The sequence below is a fragment of the Rana temporaria genome, chromosome 1 (assembly GCF_905171775.1).
Source record: "Rana temporaria chromosome 1, aRanTem1.1, whole genome shotgun sequence".
Taxonomy (NCBI): domain Eukaryota; kingdom Metazoa; phylum Chordata; class Amphibia; order Anura; family Ranidae; genus Rana; species Rana temporaria.
The window spans coordinates 206,659,967-206,681,142 of record NC_053489.1 but is presented as its reverse complement, the minus strand read 5'-3'; the positions used below and the strand labels follow the sequence as shown (position 1 = coordinate 206,681,142).

At 42.1% G+C, this 21,176-nt stretch overlaps 1 protein-coding gene across 2 annotated transcripts in view; it reads right to left on the bottom strand.

Moving 5' to 3' along the window:
• Positions 1-364: 364 nt before the first annotated feature.
• GNB1L (G protein subunit beta 1 like) overlaps positions 365-21,176 on the bottom strand; it is a 75,732-nt gene continuing 54,920 nt past the window's right edge. For both annotated transcript variants that reach the window (XM_040348054.1, XM_040348046.1), the window contains 2 exons: positions 7,217-7,432; positions 365-1,736 (listed from right to left, as the gene is read on the bottom strand). In XM_040348054.1, coding sequence (XP_040203988.1) covers positions 1,470-1,736; positions 7,217-7,432 — 483 coding nt within the window. In that variant the 3' untranslated portion in view covers positions 365-1,469. The remainder of the gene's footprint in view (positions 1,737-7,216; positions 7,433-21,176) is intronic.

Sequence of the window (21,176 nt, the reverse complement as noted above, 5' to 3'; positions counted from 1 at the left end):
CTTCCCGTCTTACACCCGGAGCAAAATAAGAGTTGGTTTGAGCAGCGCTCAGCCATTCACCGAGAGGTTGGTATTCTGTGAATGAATACAAAGCTTCCTCTAATTGGCTGCTGCAGAGGGGCGGGCTAATGATGTCACACTCTCGCACTCTGCCAATCAGACAAAGCTTTTGTGAAATAAATAAATTGATTGGACCAGCTTGGTCCAAACAAACTATTTGAAGTAACAGGAAACATGATGGTCAGCTTTAAAAGACAATTTTTAGATAACTGCAGTCACCAGTGGACCAATGCGATTTTAGCTTCTGTAATAAAACAGGAAACTATTGGGGCAAGATGCATACACAAACAGACTACCCACACAGTGATGGTTAATTGATTATTTATATTCTAAATGAGAAAATCTGGGGAACAAATAATATTTGCAATAAGAAAAACAAATGTTTGATTACGGAAAATAGTAATTCATACAAAATTTGGAGAATACTGCAATGTTGAGAATTTCCTCTAGTGAGAAGATCCACCTCCATATGTAATCTTTTCTTGGCTGGGACCTCACAGCGGGCTTATAGTTAGGGATTAATGAAGTATTCACATTTATAAATACATGCTATCCTGACATCAGCATGGGATGATCCAACACATTGACAGCCAGAACAGAGTAGTAGCCCAAAATATTACTTAAAGGGATTTTGCAAGCCAAAAAATAGCAAATGGTACAAACTTTTGGTACCCAAACTATTTTCTAGTTTACAGTAAAAAATAAATAAAAGAACAGTCTGTTCAACTTAAGCCTCAATAACAGGCACAAACATGTAGACTTTGAGGAATAAAATAATAAACCATTCAATGCACCTGTCTGTACAACTAGACAGGTATTTTATATGTGTATATGTGTATACCTCAAAATGTGGAAACATAAATATATATATATATAAATATAACAAACAAATGTAGGGTTTTGCATGAATTGGAAGGACCTATGGAAGAATAAATTGTTCCAAAGTGTTTTGCTTTATTAATTACTCGTTGGGTAATAATTGTTCTTTATATGCTGTTCTCAACATTGGACATCAAATGGATAGCAACAAACTTCTATCAACATGGCCTAAATGGTAAAAATATATAAAAACAGAGCTCGGGCATGTATCAGGAGGCATGGTTATAATAGAGAAGGCACTACAGACTAGGACAATGCAGTCACATGTTTTGGTCTAAGGCATCTGGAGTTGCACATGAAGAACCAATGTCTTCCTACACAGAAAAACATTATATAAAATGTGTATTTTCCAACAGGGCTGCACACTTCTAGACATGAAGTACTGTATTAGGCACTACCATCGTCCTTATCCATCCACAAATACAGTACTCAACACTGCTTAGCCGTTGTAGTTTTACCCATTTGCTGAAACTCTTACATGATATTTTACCAAAATATATTGGTGAAGCAGTGAACACAATGCATGTTGTCTATGTTTGTGAATACATTGACCATATGCTAATACGATGATCTTTTGATCCAGCAGCCAGCAGTCTTTCTTCAGGTATATTATGGTCTGAAAAAGCCACACAGTGCACACTTGCTGAATGGTACTGGAGAACAGCTAATGGCTTCATCTTCTTCCATCCAAAAATCCGTACACGGCAGTCCCAACCTGCTGTTGCCAAGATCTTCCTGTCTTGCCTCAATGCGACATCAGCAATGCCTGGATTGACGATTTCCTGAGCTTTACAGGTCTCAAATCAGAATAAAATTGTAATTATCAAAAAGCTTAACATAATATTCCATAGCAATAATTAAGTTAAAGATGTCATGTACATCAATACATGTTAACCATTTACGTACCAGCATGTAATACCCCATTACCAGAGAATTTTACAGTTTTCAAAGCTGTGATAGTTAGACTGACATTTACTGGCACTGTACCCAAATAACTTTTATGTAATGTTTTTCTTTTGGTGGAATTTTTTTTTGACTATATGTTTGCCTTACTTTCTGGTAAAACAAATATGTCAGAACATATTTGACCCCCTATTGGATCTCATTTGTACCACAATTCTTTGGAAATTATAAAACACGCTGCTATGGCAATGGTGCACTAGACACATTAATGTTCAAGCCATACACAGAGGAAGAGAAATTAAGAGGGTAGGAGAGGAGGGGGACATGCAAAAAATCAGTGAAACAAAATAAATGAATCTGCAGCTTCATTCATTTTTTCCCCCAAGTACTCGATCTCTCTTCTTCCCTGTTGTAAGAGAAAGGGGAGGGATCATCACTGTAAACAAAAACGTGATCGCTGTGATGACCAATTGCAGCAATTACATGGTACCCAGCCCTGCTGTTTAAAGACCCTGAGAGAAAAGGGGTTAAGCAGGTAGACTGTGTACTTCCTCTGTTTAATTCTTTCATATGATATTCAGGTATACCATAACTTTGTGACATTGTTTTCTACAAAAAAGTATAATATTATACACATAAATAAAGCCATGTACTGAATATTACAAGCCTTCAAATACACTGTTTTCTCATTAATATACTCGAGCATGTAATGCTTATTAGGGGGTGTTTATTTATTTTCATGATGGAACTGCAGTTGGACTGAAGCCCAGGGTTCTGTAGCTGAAGTGACTATACACAAGCATGCCAATTGGAACATGAGAGGAGCAAGCCACTGTGCTCATTTCCACATGATGTCATTAGCTCAGGTACCTGGAATGTAACATTCCACACATCTGCTTTGCATTATTAATGGATGAGTGGGAAAGGAAACCTGAAATCATTCACTATCCCTATCATTTATGTGGGAGGCACATATATTTATTTTATTAATGCTCACTAAATACCATTTAGGGAAATACATTAGATAGCACATGGAAATGATCAAATGTCAAAACTGTCGAAAAGTATTTAAAAGCCAACATATACTATCAAACTACTACTAAACACTATTAAAAGAAAAGAAAAACAAATATCAAAATGTATAAACAATTTAACACAATATAATCATTGATTATCATTGATGAGAATGAACCTTCCCTATAAATGAATGACAGTAATGTAACAAACTGTACTGTCAAGCCTTATAAGCTTTAAAGTATACGTAAAGCAAATGTTTTTTTGTTTTTTTATATTTTGGATAGTATGAGGAAGGGTTATGTTTTTTTTTACTGCTGGGGAATTTTGGCTTTTCTGGGTCATTAGAATAGAATAGAAAGTAAGGGTAAATCTTTCAATGGGGACACCTGTTCTGGTAACAACTATCTAAGAGGAGATTTCCTCTCACTCTGGAGAAATGTATTCTCACTTCTTGTTGTGTCCCTGAGACAGGAGGTTAAGGAAACTCTATATCCAAAATAGGCAGATAGACAGAGCTGCCTTTTAGGACCATAACTATGAGCCACTGGGGTATGGTATCAAAAGTCGAATACCAGAATCAATCTATAAAAAATACAAATTAATTTTATTATACACAAAATATAAAATAGTAAATACATATACAGGAACCACCCACCATCACCAATAAAAAAAAAGACAATGTTGTCTAAAATAAACCAAAAAAATGCCCCATGGTCCAAGGTAAGGGAGGTTCTAACACAACATTGGTCCACATTATGTCATTGTCCCTAACTATCCAGAATTGCAGGTGAGTTTCCTCATATGGTTGTCCGAAGGGCCCCCAATGTATCTGATATGCTAACCCAATCTGAAAATATACAGTCCTCTAATGACCTGTGGCTATCCTCATTTCCCAGGACACTAGGGATGGTATCGTGTGGCCATTGCCAAATTTGCACATTTGTTTAACTTACTGGGGTTTTCACCGATATGGGGTGTTCTACTGTCTATACCAGGGGTAGTGAATAAAAATTCAAGGAGGTCCGGTCACTAAAACATTTTTCCGGCCGAGGCACGAAGTCTGTGCCATGAAAAATTGTACGCGTTTCCTTTCCTTTTTTGGGCTGTACTTTCTTGTGCTTTTCTTACTGTTTCCTCCACACACGCTGGTAATACTCTGTAAATGTAAACGTTCCCAATAGTGTTCCCCCTTACATCAGGTACCTCTACCAGAGTAGTTCATTACATTGGGTGCCCTTATCAGACTACCCCAATAAATCAGTTGCCACTATCAGGGCCCTCTCTTATATCAGATGTCCCAATCAGAGTGCCTCCTTACATCAGGTATTCCCATCAAAGTGCCCACTTACATCAGGTTTCTTTATCAGGAGGCCCCCTTACATCGGGTGTCTCCCATCAGTGTGTCGCCTTACATCATTTGTCCCCCCCTTACATAATTTTTCCCCATCATTGTGCCCCCCAACATTAGGTGTCGTCATCAGAGTGCTCCTTTAAATCAGATGTCCCCATCAGAGTACCCCTTTACGAGAGGTGTCCCCATCAGAGTGCCCCTCTACATCAGGTATTCCCATCAGAGTGCCCCTCTACATCAGGTGTCCCCATCAGTGCCACCTTACTCAGGTATTCCTGTCAGAGTACCCCCTTAAATCAGGTGTCCCCATCACACCGGGTGCGCCCATAACAGTGCCCCTTTACATCAGGTGTCCCTATCACAGTGTTCATTTACATCAGGTGTCTCCATCACAGTGCCACCTTTAAGGGGCGCTCTAATAGGCACAACAAAATGTGCCCATCAGTGTGATTCTTAACATAAATTATGCCCATCAGAATGCCCCTTACTTTATGTTAGGAGTTACACAGATGGGAATATTTATGTAAAGTGGCACTCTGATGGGCACATTTTGTTGTGCCCATCAGCGTGAACCTTAACATAAAATGTGCCCATCAGCATGCCCCTGTATTGATTACATCCCACATACCCTGAGGGCAGGTAGGGAGCAGAAGCCAGTAGAGGTAGCAAGTTGCAGGGGAGCGAGAGCTGTGTCGGCAGTCTTGCTGAAGGGGGCGGGATGCGCATCATACCCCACGGCTGGCAAGGATTGAGAGCAACAGGTGTTCGGGTGCGCATGTGATGTCATGCTTTACCTCGCAACGCGGCTGGGAGTTGCGAGATAGGCAGTAGAAGGGGACGGAGCGCATATGCAATGTCAATGGCTGCAGGGACACCCACAGTCCTTGCAACCAATGGCACAGAGCAGAGGCACTCCAACAGTCCAAACAGAAGCATGTTCAGACCGTGAGCCGCAATTTGATGATGGCTGGATTATACTATCAAAAGCTTGATTAACTGTGCCACTACTTGGGTAATTTACAGCATTCAATGCCCATGTAATAAGATGTATATAGGCAAAACTAAACGGCAGTTATGCATCCTAATCGGTGAACACCTCAGGGATATCAGACAGAAGGAACCAGAGAGCCCTTTGGCACAGTACTTTCTTTATTATCATCAAGCTAGTACTTCTGGACTTAAAGTGAAGGGTATTTTTGCTCTTAAACTAAGCAATAGATGTGGGGACTTTGATAGGATACTTCTTAAGAAAGAAAAGTTCAGGATTTACAAACTAAATACTCTTCTGCCTAATGGTTTGAACAAATAATTGAACCTACAGGTCTTTCTAGATTTGGATCCTGTCGATAGTCCCACTTGTACTAGTTGTTCTTTTTCTATTTCTTCTCTTTTTTTATGATTATCTTTACATTCATTTAATTGCACCATATGCACATGCACATGTTTGCAGCACTGCTGGGTTACCAGGACTGGCCTTTTATACCAAGATTGAGTGACTTGCTCGTGGAGCGTAGAGGTTGAACTGGGATTTGTATGGACTGAACTGTCACTGTCTGCCTTGCCAGTTATATACTTTGGTCTGGTGCCAAGACCTGCTACTTATTGTCTGCTGTTTAGCTGCTCACTGCTTGTCTCTTGCTGCAATTTTGCTTCATGTTTACCTGATGGCATAATGACGATATGTCCATCTGTGATATGCCTACACTGCGGTCAGCCACATATGGACACTAGTTTTGTTTCGTTATTTGCGACATGCTTATAGTACCATCAACTGGGAACAGTTTACTTAGCATCATAACTGCTTTATTCTCATCCAACATTCTCAGCCAGCAAGCCAGACTATCCATGTTTTGTCCTCATATCTATGGCACCACTATCTACCTAGGGACTCTACTCATTGATGCTGCAGCAGAGACAGATAATTAATTGACCCACATTGACCTGGATTCTTCATGTTGGTGGGTTTGTATGTGACTGCTCTGTACCTGCTGCATCACCCTGTTAAGATGTCCTAGGTGGTTTTTGTGTACACATAGTTACCATATAGTCTACTTTATTTGCTTAGCTGTATTAGGGATGATTGAGCTGTGTACATGTGAGTTTGGCACACCTTTTTTGGATTATTTTAGATGTTGTCTTTTATTGGTGATGGTGGGTGGTTCCTGTATATGTAGTTACTATTTTGTATTTTGAGTATAATAATATTGATTTGTATTTTTTGTAGATTGATTCTGGTATTCAATTTTTGTTACCATACCCCCGGTTATGGGCCTTAAGGCTGCTCTGTCTATATTTTGTATATACATTGGTTTTTGGCCATAGAGCCCCACTTTGGATACCTTGTAACGTGGAGGTTTCCTTTTGTTTTATTTCTCTGAAGGAAAATCTATCCAAGACACCAAAAATATTTCTCCAGACTTATAGCTATGCAATACTGCAAACAAAAAGTCTTAAACTGTCTTCCATTTAGCAACGATTATTTTTGGTTCAATCAAAAAATGTATTTTGATTTGGACTTCATTCTTTCGATTTAACACATATTTTTATTTTTGTTAATTTCAATATAAATTAGGATCAAAATTCTAATAATTTTCTATAAATCATTAATTGATACCATTTTTATCTGTGTGCTGCAAAATAAATGAACTGAATAAATGTTTTGCATATCACACATGCTTGAATCTCATAGAAAAATATAAAAACATTTGTAACCAAACATTTTTCTTTTTGCTCTGATTACAAAGAAATTAAAATTCACAGCAACATTTTTACAGTTTGATTTTTCATACATAGAATTATACAAGTACCTTTTCTGCCTTCAAGGGTTAAAAAAAGATAAACAAATAAAACAGCCATACTGCATATTTTAAGGCACCCACACAGAACTTTGATGTTGTAAGCAGTCATTGATGAATTGGTGAAGGGCTGCTAACTAAACATTCTAGCAGCAGCAGTACAAGTGTTGTATGGCTGAATTGGTAAACCAGATGGGATGGTAGTTCTTACCTTGAGGTTCTGCTGCTCGTCAAGAGTCCAAACACTCAGTATTTTCTCAGAGGATCCTGATACTCCCTTGGCATTCATGCAGTCAAAGTCAAGACTCATAACAGGTTCTTTGTGGCACATTATTCTGGTCATTAATTTTTGTTCAAGGACATGCCAGAGAACAACAGAACCATCTTCATAGCCAACAATCAACAAGGGACTGGACCCAGACTTAGGCTGTTGAGAAAATAAAAACAAAGAGCATGGAATTATAAAGTTGTTTCTAAAACCAATGCAGTAAACAGAAATGGAAGTTTACCTCCAATCAGATACAATAAAAAAAAACTTAACTTGATGTCCCTGGAAAAAAAGAATCTATCAAAAGCATATGTTTCACAAAATGAGGAAATGTAGCTCACCTGATAAGCAGCTTTATTTGTCTTTCAGAGAACGAAAACATTGTGCTGGGGCTACCTTGTTTTCCGCTCTCAGCTGGTTTACCATATTGTGCCTTACTGCCTCTAGAAATGTTCAATCTGGCCCATGATCCTTACGTTAGGTTAACTGTGTAAAGCAAGTCAGTTTGGTGTTGCATGCTGGTAAAGGAAGCCAAGAACTGTGTTCTCCGGCTGTCCCATCTATTAAATGTATGTACATTGTTAGAAGCAAGAATAGGCAGTTACATTGGCAGCACGGTTATCGGTCATGGATCCCTTGCAATCATATTGTGATCATCCTTATAATTAGTTAGCTGCTAATCCTGAGATAAGTATACCAGGAAACCACAGTGGCATCACAAACAGTATCCTACATCATATCCTGGTACATACAAAAAGTAATGAAACTACACTTTGAATAGTTTATATCTTCATCTTAATCACCTACAATTTTGCTTCCTCTTCCTTTCCCTGTCAGGGTGCCCCAAGGTTCTGTACTTGCACCTCTCCTATTCTCCTATTCTCGATCTACACCTAATTCCTCGGTCAGTTTATAGCCTCCCATGGCTTCCGATACCATCTCTACATTGATGACACCCAAATCTCTCTCTCTACCCCACAGCTCACTCATCACAAATTTACTAGCAGACATATCAGCCTGAATGTCACACCACTCAAGCATAATAATATTTCCCCTTTCCCTGACTTCTCTGTCAAGATCAATGACACAACTTCCAACCTGTCCCGGCATGCCAACTCTCCTTTTGGCCCCACATCCAGTCACTGTCTAAAGCTTGCCACGTCAACCTACGCAACATCTCAAAATGACCAATGACACCACAAAAGCTTCACTCCCTGGTTATCTCTCACCTCAACTACTGCAATTCCCTCCTCATTGCTTTACCTTTACATAGGCTATTCTCTCTTCAGTCCATCATGAATGCTGCTGCCAGACTCATCCACCTCACAAACTGTTCTGTGTCTGCTATTCTTTTCTGTCAGTCCCTACATTGACTTCCACTCAACCAATTAAATTCAAAATACTAACAAAGTACAAAGCAATTCACAACTCGACTACCAGCTACATCACTAACCTAGTCTCAAAATACCAACCTAATCTTTCTCTTTGTTCCTCCCAAGACCTACTGCTTTCTAGCTCTCTTGTCATCTCCTCCCATGCTTGTTTACGGGACTTTTCCAGAGCCTCTCCCATCCTATGGAACGCCCTACCCCAATCTTCCTGACTGATCCCTGAAAATCCTTCTCTTCAGAGAAGCTTACTCTACCCCTACGTAACAACTGTATTTTTATTTTCTCCATCAGTTCATCCCTCACAGTCCTTACCTTTTGTATCACTTGACCCTCCATCTTAAGATTGTAATCTCTAAGGAGCAGGGCCCTCTGAATCCTCCTGTATTGAACTGTATTGTAACTGTACTGTCTGCCCTCATGTTGTAAAGCAGTGGTTCACAACCTTTCTAGTGCCGTAACCACTTGATAAAATTTCTCAAGTTGTGGGGACCCCTAACAGTAGAATTTTCGTAGCATGGGTTGTCGGCACCTAAGGCCAGACAAGTAATTTGCACCCCTTGCCCACAGCCATTTAGGGCTCCCTAAGTCCCTTACACTCGTACAGTATTAAAACCCCTTCTGGTACATTTTAGGAGTGCTGGTGGGGAGTTCTGATCAGCCAGCCTAGATGCTCTTGATCAAGATCATCTGCTGATCTGAGAACTGTAGTGGGGACTTTAAATGGCAACTCTAATCACAGGTAGTGTTACTCACTGTGTCTCCAGCTCTGTGGTGTCCCGCAGCAGTGACACCTATGCCGAAATCAGTAGATAGGGTCTCCTCCAGCCCTTCTCACTTCAAATTTCTTACCAGTCAGCTGACCTCTAGTCTCTGCCCCACAGTCATGCCATGAACTGAATGGGCGGGCAAGGGATCCAGGAGCAGCCCAGCTGGGCAGCCACAGGCTCCAGGGACAGCCCTGCTGGATGGCTGCGAAAAGGCTGAGTGTGCTGGTGGGCTTCAGGAACAGCCCAGGATTCAGTGACCCCTGGCAAATTGTCATTTGACCCCCGAGGGGGTCCCGACCCCCAGGTTGAGAACCACTGTTGTAAAGTGATGTGCAAACTTTTGGCGCTATAGAAGTTATAATAATAATTAACATCATATCTACTGCCCGTTATAGAGCTATAAGCTATGTTTGGTTAGCCTCGTGTTAAGTTTAAAAACCTCTAACTGAAAAAATTCCCATTTTTTCAGAAGAAGCATCAAGCACACTAAAAGGTATCTGACCATTTCTGGTGTGGTATAATTATTCTAATGTGTCTACTGAGACAATTCTTAAAATGAACTTAGAATTAATTGTGAATGTGTTTTGCATAAATAAGTATGGTGGTCCTTTGTTCAAAATAAGTGCTTCTATTGAAGGGTAAACATAGTCTTGGCCACTACTGTAACCAATAAGATATAATTTGATTAATGATGCCAAAGGTCAAAGGCCATGACATGCTGACCAGACACCTCATTTATTTTAGCCTCTGAAATAACTCAAAGGAGATGGAACCTTGGTGGATAGTGTGTCACATTTCAGAGAAAGGGATTCATCATCTCACCAGAGTGAATTATAATAACCAGTCAGACAGGAACTGGTCAAGCCAGGATAAATATCCCTAGGGAACGTCAGGTTTAAAGCCTCAGCCTGTAGTATTATAACTGTCATACACTCAGCAGAGCTATGGAATGAACTGGCTACAGTGATGCATTCTGAGAAATTGCACTGTCATTTGTTTAACTTTCAAATTTCTAGGGACTTGATTTTTCATTCACAACTGCTCACATGCCACAATGTCTAAATAGCAACAACTTACTTGTGGAATACAAAGGACAAAGGTTGTGATATCAAAACAAGGTAAAGAAAAGTAGGACACATCACTGCACTTTTCCAGCTGACCTATTGCTGGCGGTTGTCCCCAGAAAAGGATTGGGGATGCTCTGTACAAAACCATTGCACAGAGCAGGTAAGTGTAGGCTTTTTTGTTTTTTAAAACTGAATATTTACAATCCCTTTTAGTTCCAGTTTATTATACCCCTTTATTACCAGGCACACAAGACTGACAGGAAGTTTTGTAAGCTCTCTTAGAAGCCTTTACTCAAGTAATTTTGGAAGAAAAAAAATCCTGACCCTTGTAAAAGCATGTAATGTTTTTAGGCACATTTACAGGCATCAAGCACTTGGGCGTTAATTATTTAATTGGCCAAAATAATAATTTATTCTGGCTATTGAATTGAAAAAAAAAAAACATTCAAGCGCTAAACACGCATAGCTTTTTTCTGCCCAAGTCCTGCTGCTCCTGGACAGTGTTTTTTTTTCCTGCCTCTAAAAGCCTATGGCCCAGATTCATGTACAGCGGCGTATCTTTGAGCGGGCGTAACGTATCCGATTTACGTTACGCCTCCGCAACTTAGACGGGCAAGTGCAGTATTCTCAAAGCACTTGCTCCGCAAGTTGCGGCGGCGTACCGTAAATAGGCCGGCGTAAGCCCGCCTAATTCAAATGTGGAAGATGTGGGCGTGTGTCATGTAAATTGTATGTACCCCACGTAAATTACGCTTTTTACGAACGGCGCATGCGCCGTCCTTGAAAATATCCCAGTGCGCATGCTCCAAATTAACCCGCAAGAAGCCAATGCTTTTGACGTGAACGTAAATGACGCCCAGCACTATTCGCGAACGACTTACGCAAACGATGTAAAATTTTCAAAATTCGACGCGGGAACGACGTCCATACTTAACATTGGTACGCCGCATCTACGCCTCATATAGCAGGGGTAACTTTACGCTGGGAAAAGCCTAACGTAAACGGCGTATCTGTACTGCGTCGGCCGGGCGTACGTTCCTGAATCGGCGTATCTTGCTCATTTGCATATTCGACGCTGCAAACAACGGAAGCGCCTAGCGGCCAGCGTAAATATGCAGTTAAGATACGACGGCGTAAGAGACTTACGCTGGTCGTATCTTAGTGAAATTTTGGCGTATCTGAGGCCCCGTACTCACGACCAAACATGTCTGCTGAAACTGGTCCGCAGACCAGTTTCAGCAGACATGTTTGGCCGTGTGTAGGCCCGAGCGGACCATTTTCGGGCGGATCGGACAGGTTTCCAGCGGACAACTGTTTCCTGGACTTGCTTTAAAACAGTCCGCTGGAAACCTGTCCGCCCGGACATGTACGGTCGTCTGTACAGACCTACCGTACATGTCCTGCTGCCCGCTATCCCTCGCATGCGTCGAATGACTTCGACGCATGCGTGGAAGCATTTTAAAGGCAGGCCGCCCACGTCGCTGCGTCATTGTTGCGACGACACTGCGTCATCGACGCGGCGACACCGCGGACATGCCCCGCGTATTGTTTACGCGCGGACCTCTGCTCGATGGTGTGTACAGCCATCGAACAGAGGTCCCCGGGCAGACATGTCCGATGAAAACGGTCCGCGGACCGGTTTCATCGGACATGTCTGCTCGTGAGTACAAGGCCTGATTCTTTGAATCAGGCGCCAAGATACGATGGCTCAGACTCAGAGATACGACGGTGTATCTGGAGATACGCCGTCGTATCTCCTTTGAGAATCTGGGCCTATGTGTGCATTACTTATAGGCCAATATCCAGGGGCGTTAAGAGGCAGGAAAAGAAAAAAACACCAGACGCCCCTAACAGCAGCTGAAAAACATCCTGTGTGCAGGAGGGTACTGTCATAACACTAAAATACATTTTCTATAATTTTTTGAGACAGAGCTTTATTTTGGTATTTGTTTTTTTCTACTTTACCTTAAAATAGGACCAAAAATGTTTCTAAAAAAACTGTTTTTCTTTTTTTTTTACTTTTAACCTTTTCACTGCCAGGCCCTGCGCTCCACTTTTAAACTCAGCAATTTTTTCATTGCTTTTTTGTTTTTCCCTTACGCCTTTTAGAGTTTGTAAAAGACCTCCCAAACCATATAGTTTCTGAAAGCACATGACCAGTAGAATAAAAAGAGGGTGCCACAGATTTTTAAGGCCCTGGGATATTTGTTTATTATAACAACAAATATTTGTAAATTTTAAATTGAGCCTTTTTGCGAAATGGTTAAAATTGAACGTACACAAAAATGGAAATATCACAATTTTTTTCACGTACAGCTTCCAGGGATTATAAAAGACCCCCCCCCCCCCAAAACCATATTTTTTTTGAAAGCGCATGCCCTGTAGAATAAAAAGAAGGTGCTATTGATTTTTAAGAACCCATGATATTTGCGCAAATTTTTATCATAACAATATTTTAACTAAAAATAATCATTATTAGGAGATAAAAACACAGCAAATGTTATTAAATCCCTGCTAAGTTCCTACTAAATATAGAGGCTGAATCTATGTTGAGTTAAGAAATAACAACTATGTATCAATTTTAAATTGCGCCTTTTTGCAAAATGGTGAAAATCTAACGTACATAAAAATGTTAAGGGTTTTCATTTTTCCCTTTCAGTTTTTATAGTTTGTAAAAGACCCCCCAAATCATATATTTTTTGATAGCACAAGGCCTGTAGAAAAAATAGAAGGTGCTATTTTTAAAACCCTTTGATATTTGTGCAAATGTTTATCAAAGCAATTGTTTTTGCTAAAAATATACTAAAATCATTATTAGGAGATACAAACACAGCGAATTGTACAAAATTCCTGCCAAATATAAAAGCTAAACCTGCATTGAGTTAAAAAATAACAAATATTTGTAAAATGTAATTGCTCCCTTTTGCGAAATGGTGAAAATCAAACATACACAGAAATTTCTCAAAAAAATTGAAGGTCTTAATTTTTCACTTCCAGGTTTTAGAGTTTGTAAAAGGCCCCCCCAAACCATATATTTTCTAAAAGCACATGACCAGTAGAATAAAAAAAAGATGCTACTGATTTTAAGGCCCCTGTATTATTTGTGCAAATGTTTATCAAAACAATATTTTTGTTAAAAATGCAGATACGGTACAAACATAGTAAAACTTGTAACATTCCTGCCAAATTCCTACTAAATATAAAAGCTAAAACTGTATTGAGTTAATAAATATCAAATATTTGTAAATTTTAAATTGCACCTTTTTATGAAATGGTGAAAAGTGATGGTGCTCAAAACTGTAAATAAAAACAATTTACTCTAAAAATCTAAGGCCATCTTTTTTCACATACAGCTTTCGGAGTTTGTTTCTGAATGCACATGACCTGTAGAATTAAAAAAATGTGCTACTGATTTTTTAGGCCCTGCAATAGTTATGCAAATGTTTAAGAAACCGCTATTTTCACAAAAAGAAAAAAAAACACTAAAATCATTATTGCTGCACACAAACACAACATAACTTACAAAATTCCTGCTAAATTCCTAAGACTCGCTCACATGGGGCATACTAAAATGTAAGCCCATGGAGGGTTGTGTTTACCTACATGGGGATGCCCAGGTGTTCCATGCATCTCCATGCAGGCAGCCCAATTTATGCCAATTGGGATGCAGCCGCTGCTCCCAATCTGACATCTGTGTGAGCGCACACCCCGAAATCAGACAGTATAAGCTCATGCATGAGGACATGCACACAGACCCACATAGATGTCATTTTGGGAGCAATGACTGTGTACGTGCAGAAATTACATCCCAAATGACATCAATAGGATCACCTGCACACAAGGATGCAGGGAACACCTGTGCATCGCTGAGCAGGTAAACACGGCCTTGCAGGGGGGTACGCTGTAGTATGCCCTGTGTGAACAGGGCCTTACCATGGTGGGGGGGTTCTATTTTTTTTATTTTACAATTTTATTTTTCAAATGTGTTTTTTTGGGGGGGGGGGGGAACCCCTGATTTATCTTTTTTGAGACAGAGAAAGGGACTAAAGACAGTCCGTTTCTCTGCATCCTGAGAGCTACCCTGTACTTGAGTGAATAGAGAGATTCCTATTCATTCACATGATCGCTCACTAAGTCCATCCAAGGAAAGGAAGGGGGGTGGTAAACACATGATAACCACCAGCCTCCTTCCCCCACTCACCGCTCTCCATCTTGACAGAACAGTTTCGCTTTGCCAAGCAGAAGCTGCAACCGGCAGGAGGAGGGATCCAGCTAGCAGCATGGCATGGAGAGGGCTCCCAGGATCGGGTGACCATAGGGGCAACTAGAGGGGGGGGTCGGAACAGCCCTTTGAGTGCAGGATTAATTTGTTTTATATTGCTGTGGCTTCAGCGCAACACCTAAAGCCAGCAGGAGGGCATAGAGAAGCTGGCAGCTGCAGGGAAGCCACCATCGATCATTGCCAGCAAGCTGCTTGCTGTGGGGGCACCTGACAGGAGAGAGGAGCCAGGGGCACCGGCGAGGGACCCGAGAACTGGAGCATCCAGGCTGCACTGTGCAAATCCACTGCAACAGAGCAGGTAAGTATAACAATAACATGTTTAATAATTTAATGAAAAAAAATAAAGCTTTACAATTTATTAAATCAAAAGGCTTTAAATGCACCAAAATCCCCCAAAAACAGATGTGCTACAATTTTTTTTGTGCAATGCCTGTATTTGCCTTTGTACATTGGGGTGCCATTCAAAGTGAAAGGCATTGCAATGCAGCAAAGCATGTACTGCAATGCATACATGATGTAAATGGGCTCTTAATAATGTATTAATGGAGTACACAGTTGCATTAATTTGTGCATTTTACATTTGTCTGAAGTTTAGCTTTATATTCACATTAATTTCCAACACCATAAGCCACGTGTCATGCTGATAAGAGATATGGGAGGTGGGAGAGTGGCAGAACCTGGAAGCTGTTAATTAAAACTTTTTTTTTCAACTAATGTGTATGTATGTGTTCTATGCGTTTTACTTTTTTTCTCCAATTACTCATTTAAATTAGGAGGATCTGTTGTGTTCATCTCCCTGTATCTGTTAACATTACTGTTTGTATGTTTTAACATGACAACACATTTTCAGCAACATAAAAAGTCTACATTTATTATTCAGAGCTGTGAAATCATGTTTGTCACCTGATTTCCCTCTATAGCTTACAATTCTGTAAGAAATACCTCGAGGTCATAAAGCTTTCAACAGCACATTCACAAAACATCATGTACTTCACAATTTGTACTTCATAATATGTAATTATATAGAGGCTTTCCTTATCTGAACGATTACATAGAGTGTAAAACAATAAATCAGATGCTCAAAATTAAAAAAAATATATATATACACAAGTACAAAAATGATTTATTCAGTGCTGTTTAAACAGTGCCATTTCATTTTCCTCCTAGTTCACAATATCTAGGACACTAAACAGCATTTTAGTGGAACCATCTAACAATATGACATAATTATAATACAGAGGAATATTTATAAAGCTATTTATAAAGGCAGCAAATGATCATTTCATAACCTTTTCACCACCAGACACCTATCAGAAGATTCACATTCTTTATAGTCCATTAAAGTGGTATTAAACCCAAAACCAAAAAAATGCAGCTTAACAATCTGTAGATGTGGTGGCTGCATCCATTTTCTTTTCTTTAGCCTCGTACACACGCTCGGTTTTCTCGGCAAGAACCAGAAAGAAAACTGCTGGCAGAGCTTTCTTGCCAAGTAAACCGAGCGTGTGTATGAGGCTTTCAGGTTTCCCGCCTGGAAATCTGGCCAGAATCTCGACGAGAAAAATAGAGAACCTGCTCTCTATTTTCTCGTCGAGATTCTTGTCGGCCTGTTTCCCGACGAGAAACCCGAGAGTGTGTATACCTACCTGTCGCCGTGGAAACCCACGCATGCTCAAAATGATTTTGACGAATGCGCGGTAGCTTCCACGGCATAGGTAGGGTGAAGCAAGATGGCGGCGATGGCATCGAATGTGACGAGCGCATGCTCGTCATACACAATGACGTCACCACGCTCTTGCCTTTCAAGAGAACCGCGGTTCTTTTGAAAGGCCTGTCTGTACACTCGGGCGGCAAGAGATTCTTGCCAAGAATATCGTGGGGAAAAAAAGGGATTTTTAATACAGCTTACCTGTAAAATCCTTTTCTTGGAGTACATCACGGGACACAGAGCAGCATATTCATTACTATGTGGGTTATATGGAGTACCTTCAGGTGATGGACACTGGCAATCTCAAACAGGAAGTGCCCCTCCCTATATAACCCCCTCCCATAGGAGGAGTACCTCAGTTTTGTAGCAAGCAGTATGCCTCCCAAAATGGTCCCCATAAGAGGGGTGGGAGCTCTGTGTCCCGTGATGTACTCCAAGAAAAGGATTTTACAGGTAAGCTGTATTAAAAATCCCTTTTTCTTTCTCGTACATCACGGGACACAGAGCAGCATATTCATTACTATGTGGGATGTCCCAAAGCAATGCTTTACTGAGGGGAGGGAGAAATCTTCCCAAGACACAAGGATTTAATTCAGAGATACTCTCAAATAATAATAAATCCAACTTAGTTGAGAAAATTAAATTTAAACTTAAATTTTAACTCAAGGGTGCCCCCGATTCTGAGGGTCTTAAATCGCAGCCCGCAGCACTGCCTGCCCAAAGGCTGTATCTGTATTCCTTCTTACGTCCACCTGGTAAAATTTTGTAAACGTGTGGACTGAAGACCAGGTTGCCGCCTTGCATACTTGAGCCATAGAGATCTGATGGTGTGCTGCCCAGGAGGCGCCCATGGCCCTGGTAGAATGGGCCTTTACTGATAACGGAGGAGGCAACCTCTTCAAGCCGTAGGCCTGAATAATTAACTGTTTAATCCATCTCGAAATGGTGGATTTTGCAGCTGCCTGCCCCTTCTTGGGCCCATCTGGCAAAATGAACAACACATCTGTTTTCCGAATCTTCTCTGTAGCTTTAAGATAGGCCTTCATGGCCCGGACAATATCCAAGGTATGCAGCAACCCTTCCTTTCTGGAAGTAGGTTTAGGAAAAAAGGATGGTAATATCAAATCCTGGTTCAGGTGAAAACTGGATATAACCTTTGGTAAAAAGGAAGGATGAGGACGGAGAACCACCCTGTCCTTATGCAGAATAAGATATGGCTCCTTACAAGATAAGGCTGCCAATTCTGACACTCTTCTGGCGGAAACTATGGCGACCAGAAATACCAACTTCCTTGTTAGTAAAACCAAAGGAACTTCAGCCAACGGCTCAAAAGGTTGTTTCTGTAGAGTTGACAGAACAAGATTCAAGTCCCACGGACAAAGTGGTGACTTAACCGGAGGATTAATACGCAAGACCCCCTGAATGAAGGTCTTAACCAGCGAGTGGGTGGCCAGCGGCCTCTGAAACCACACTGACAAAGCTGAAATCTGTCCCTTGATTGTGCTTAATGCCAGGCCTTTATCCACTCCTAGCTGGAGAAAACTTAATACTCTATCAATGGTATATTTGCGGGAAAGCCATTTCTTGGACTCGCACCAGCCTACATAGGCCCTCCAAACCCTGTAATAAATTACTCTGGAGACTGGCTTTCTAGCCTTAATCAGGGTAGGGATTACTTGTCTAGATAGACCTCTACCCCTAAGAATCAGGGATTCAGCCGCCAGGCCGTCAAATTTAGACGCCGTAATGCAGGGTGGAGGATCGGGCCCTGTGAGAGTAGGTCTGGTCGTAGAGGAAGCGTCCAAGGGTCTCCCACTGACATCTTTAGGATTAGTGAGTACCATGCCCTTCTGGGCCATGCTGAAGCTATCAGAATGACTGGCTTGTGCTCCACCCTGATCCTGCGCAACAGGTGGGGTAGTAACTGAAGCGGGGGGAAGGCATATAGAAGATTGAACTGATGCCAAGGGCAAACTAACGCATCGGTCCCGCAGGCCATAGGGTCCCGAGTCCGGGACATGAACCTGTCTAGCTTCTTGTTGAGCCTTGATGCCATGATATCCACGTCCGGCATTCCCCGCCTCTGGCAAATTATCTGAAATATTTGCGGATGCAGAGACCATTCCCCTGGCGACAGAGTCTGACGACTCAAAAAGTCCGCCTGCAGGTTGTCCACCCCGGGAATGAATATTGCCGATATGCAGGGCACATGATTCTCTGCCCATAGGAAAATTAAGCTCACTTCTCTCTGAGCTGCTTGACTCTTGGTTCCCCCTTGGTGATTTATATATGCCACAGCCGTGGCATTGTCTGATTGTATCCTCACCGGGAACCCCTGTAATTTGGAGGTCCAAGCCTTGAGGGCTAGCCGAGCAGCTCTGATCTCCAAGATATTGATGGGCAATTGACTCTCCTCCTGTGCCCAAGTACCTTGGCGGGTGCAACCATCCAAGATCGCTCCCCAGCCCTTCAGGCTGGCATCTGTGGTCACTATCTTCCAGGTCACGGGGCTGAAAGATTTTCCCTTCAGTAGATTCTGAGGGTGTAACCACCAACACAGACTCTGCCGGACTCTTGATGAGAGTGGCAAAGGAAATTCCAAGGCCTGTGGCCTTTTGCTCCATGCTGACAGAATGGCTGCCTGCAGGACGCGAGTGTGGCTTTGAGCGTATGGTACCGCTTCGAAGGTGGCCACTAGCTTGCCTAGTAATCGCATGCATAGGCGAATCGTTGGTTCTCTCTTGCTTAGAACCAAATGTATCAATTCTTTGATAGCCTCGACCTTTATTCGAGGCAGGAACACCCTTTGCTGTTCCGTGTCTAATGACATGCCGAGATATTCCAACCTCTTTGTGGGTTGGAAAGCTGATTTTTCTCGGTTTAGGACCCAGCCGAACCTTTCTAGGTATCGAACCGTGAGAGCCACTGCTCGTTCCAGGCCAGGAGACGAGTGATCTATGATTAGAAGGTCGTCCAGGTATGCTAGGACAGTAATCCCCTGGATTCTTAGGTTGGCTAGAATTGGAGCTAGGACCTTGGTGAATACTCGAGGAGCCGTAGCCAACCCGAAAGGGAGTGCCACAAATTGAAAATGACGCCGAGCCACCGTGAAGCGTAGAAACCTTTGATGTGGCTGAAAAATTGGCACATGAAGGTAAGCATCCTTTATGTCTATGGATGCCAGAAAGTCGTTTTTCTGGAGTGCGGCGGCTGCCGATCGTACGGATTCCATCCGGAATGAGCGTACTTTTAAGTACGCATTTAATCCCTTTAAGTCCAAGATTGGCCTGACATCGCCGTTGGGCTTTGGGATGATGAACAGATTGGAGTAGAACCCTAGCCCCTGTTCCTGGGCTGGTACTTCTACTATCACGCCTTGGTAAAGCAAATGATTTAATGCCGCCATTAAGGCGGCCTTCTTTGTCAGCTCGACTGGCACTCTCGACTCCTGATAATGAGGTGGAGGGATTCTTAGAAATTCTAATTTGTAGCCTGTGGCCACGGAAGACCGGACCCACTTGTCGGGAATGTCGGTCTCCCAAATTTCCGAAAAAAGACGCAGCCTTCCCCCCACCTTCGTGGGTGGGGGCGTCCCTTCATGAGGCAGACTTAGGGGCTGTCTTTGCTGGCTTACGATACCACTGCTTCTTGCCCCCAAAAGCTTGTCCCTGTGGCTTATTGTTAAAGTATGATCTCGCAGGAGGCCGTCGATACTGCCTGGAATTGGCGGGCCCCTGAGCAGGGGGAAGCTGCCGTTTGAACGCAGGTCCCCGGACCTTCTTTTTGACTGGTAGAAGGGTACTTTTGCCACTTGAAATAGTCTGAATGTATTTATCCAGATCTTCTCCGAAGAGTCGTTCTCCATGGAAGGGAAACCCTGCCAGAAGCTTTTTGCATGGGGGCTCAGCCTCCCAGTTCTTTAACCATAAGAGCCTTCTCATATGTACTAAAAATAGTGACAGACGAGACGCTTGCTGGATGGAATCCTTTATAGCATCCACCGCGAAGCACATGGCTCTAGGAATATCAGATAATTCTTCCGCCTGCTGGGCCGGAATAACCTTAAGCATTTGTCTTGTCTGGTCTGTTAGTGCCTGACAAACTCCAATAGCAGCCACAGCTGGCTGTATTACTGCACCTGCCGTAGTAAAGGATGCTTTTAAAAGTGTCTCCAAACGCTTATCAACCGGTTCTTTAAACCCCTGTATGTTTTCTACCGGGCAAGTTAAGGACTTATTTACACAGGAGATGGCGGCATCCACCACTGGGAGTGCCCACTTTTTGGCAAATTTTTCTTCCATAGGATAGACGACGGAAAATCTTTTAGGTGGTAAAAAGATTCTGTCTGGTCGTGCCCAATCCTGGAAGATTACTTCCTCTAAAAGAGGATGGACTGGAAAAACAGCGCTACTCCGAGGCGTTTTCAAAGAGCCTAAAGATGATACGGCCGGACCCTGAGGTTCCGGCAAAGGCAAATTAAACGCCAAGTGGACCATGTCTGTCAGGGAATGAACCCAGAAGCTTTCCGCTTGGGAGGCCGAGCAAGGCTCTTCATTAGCCGAACCCTCAACCTCTGAACCAATTTGGTCCCGGTCCAAATGATCCTCCTGCAACTCAAATCCCCCCGGGGAGAGAACCTCAGCATCTGAGGGTCCACACTCAGGCGACGGAGACCTAGTCCGCTTTTT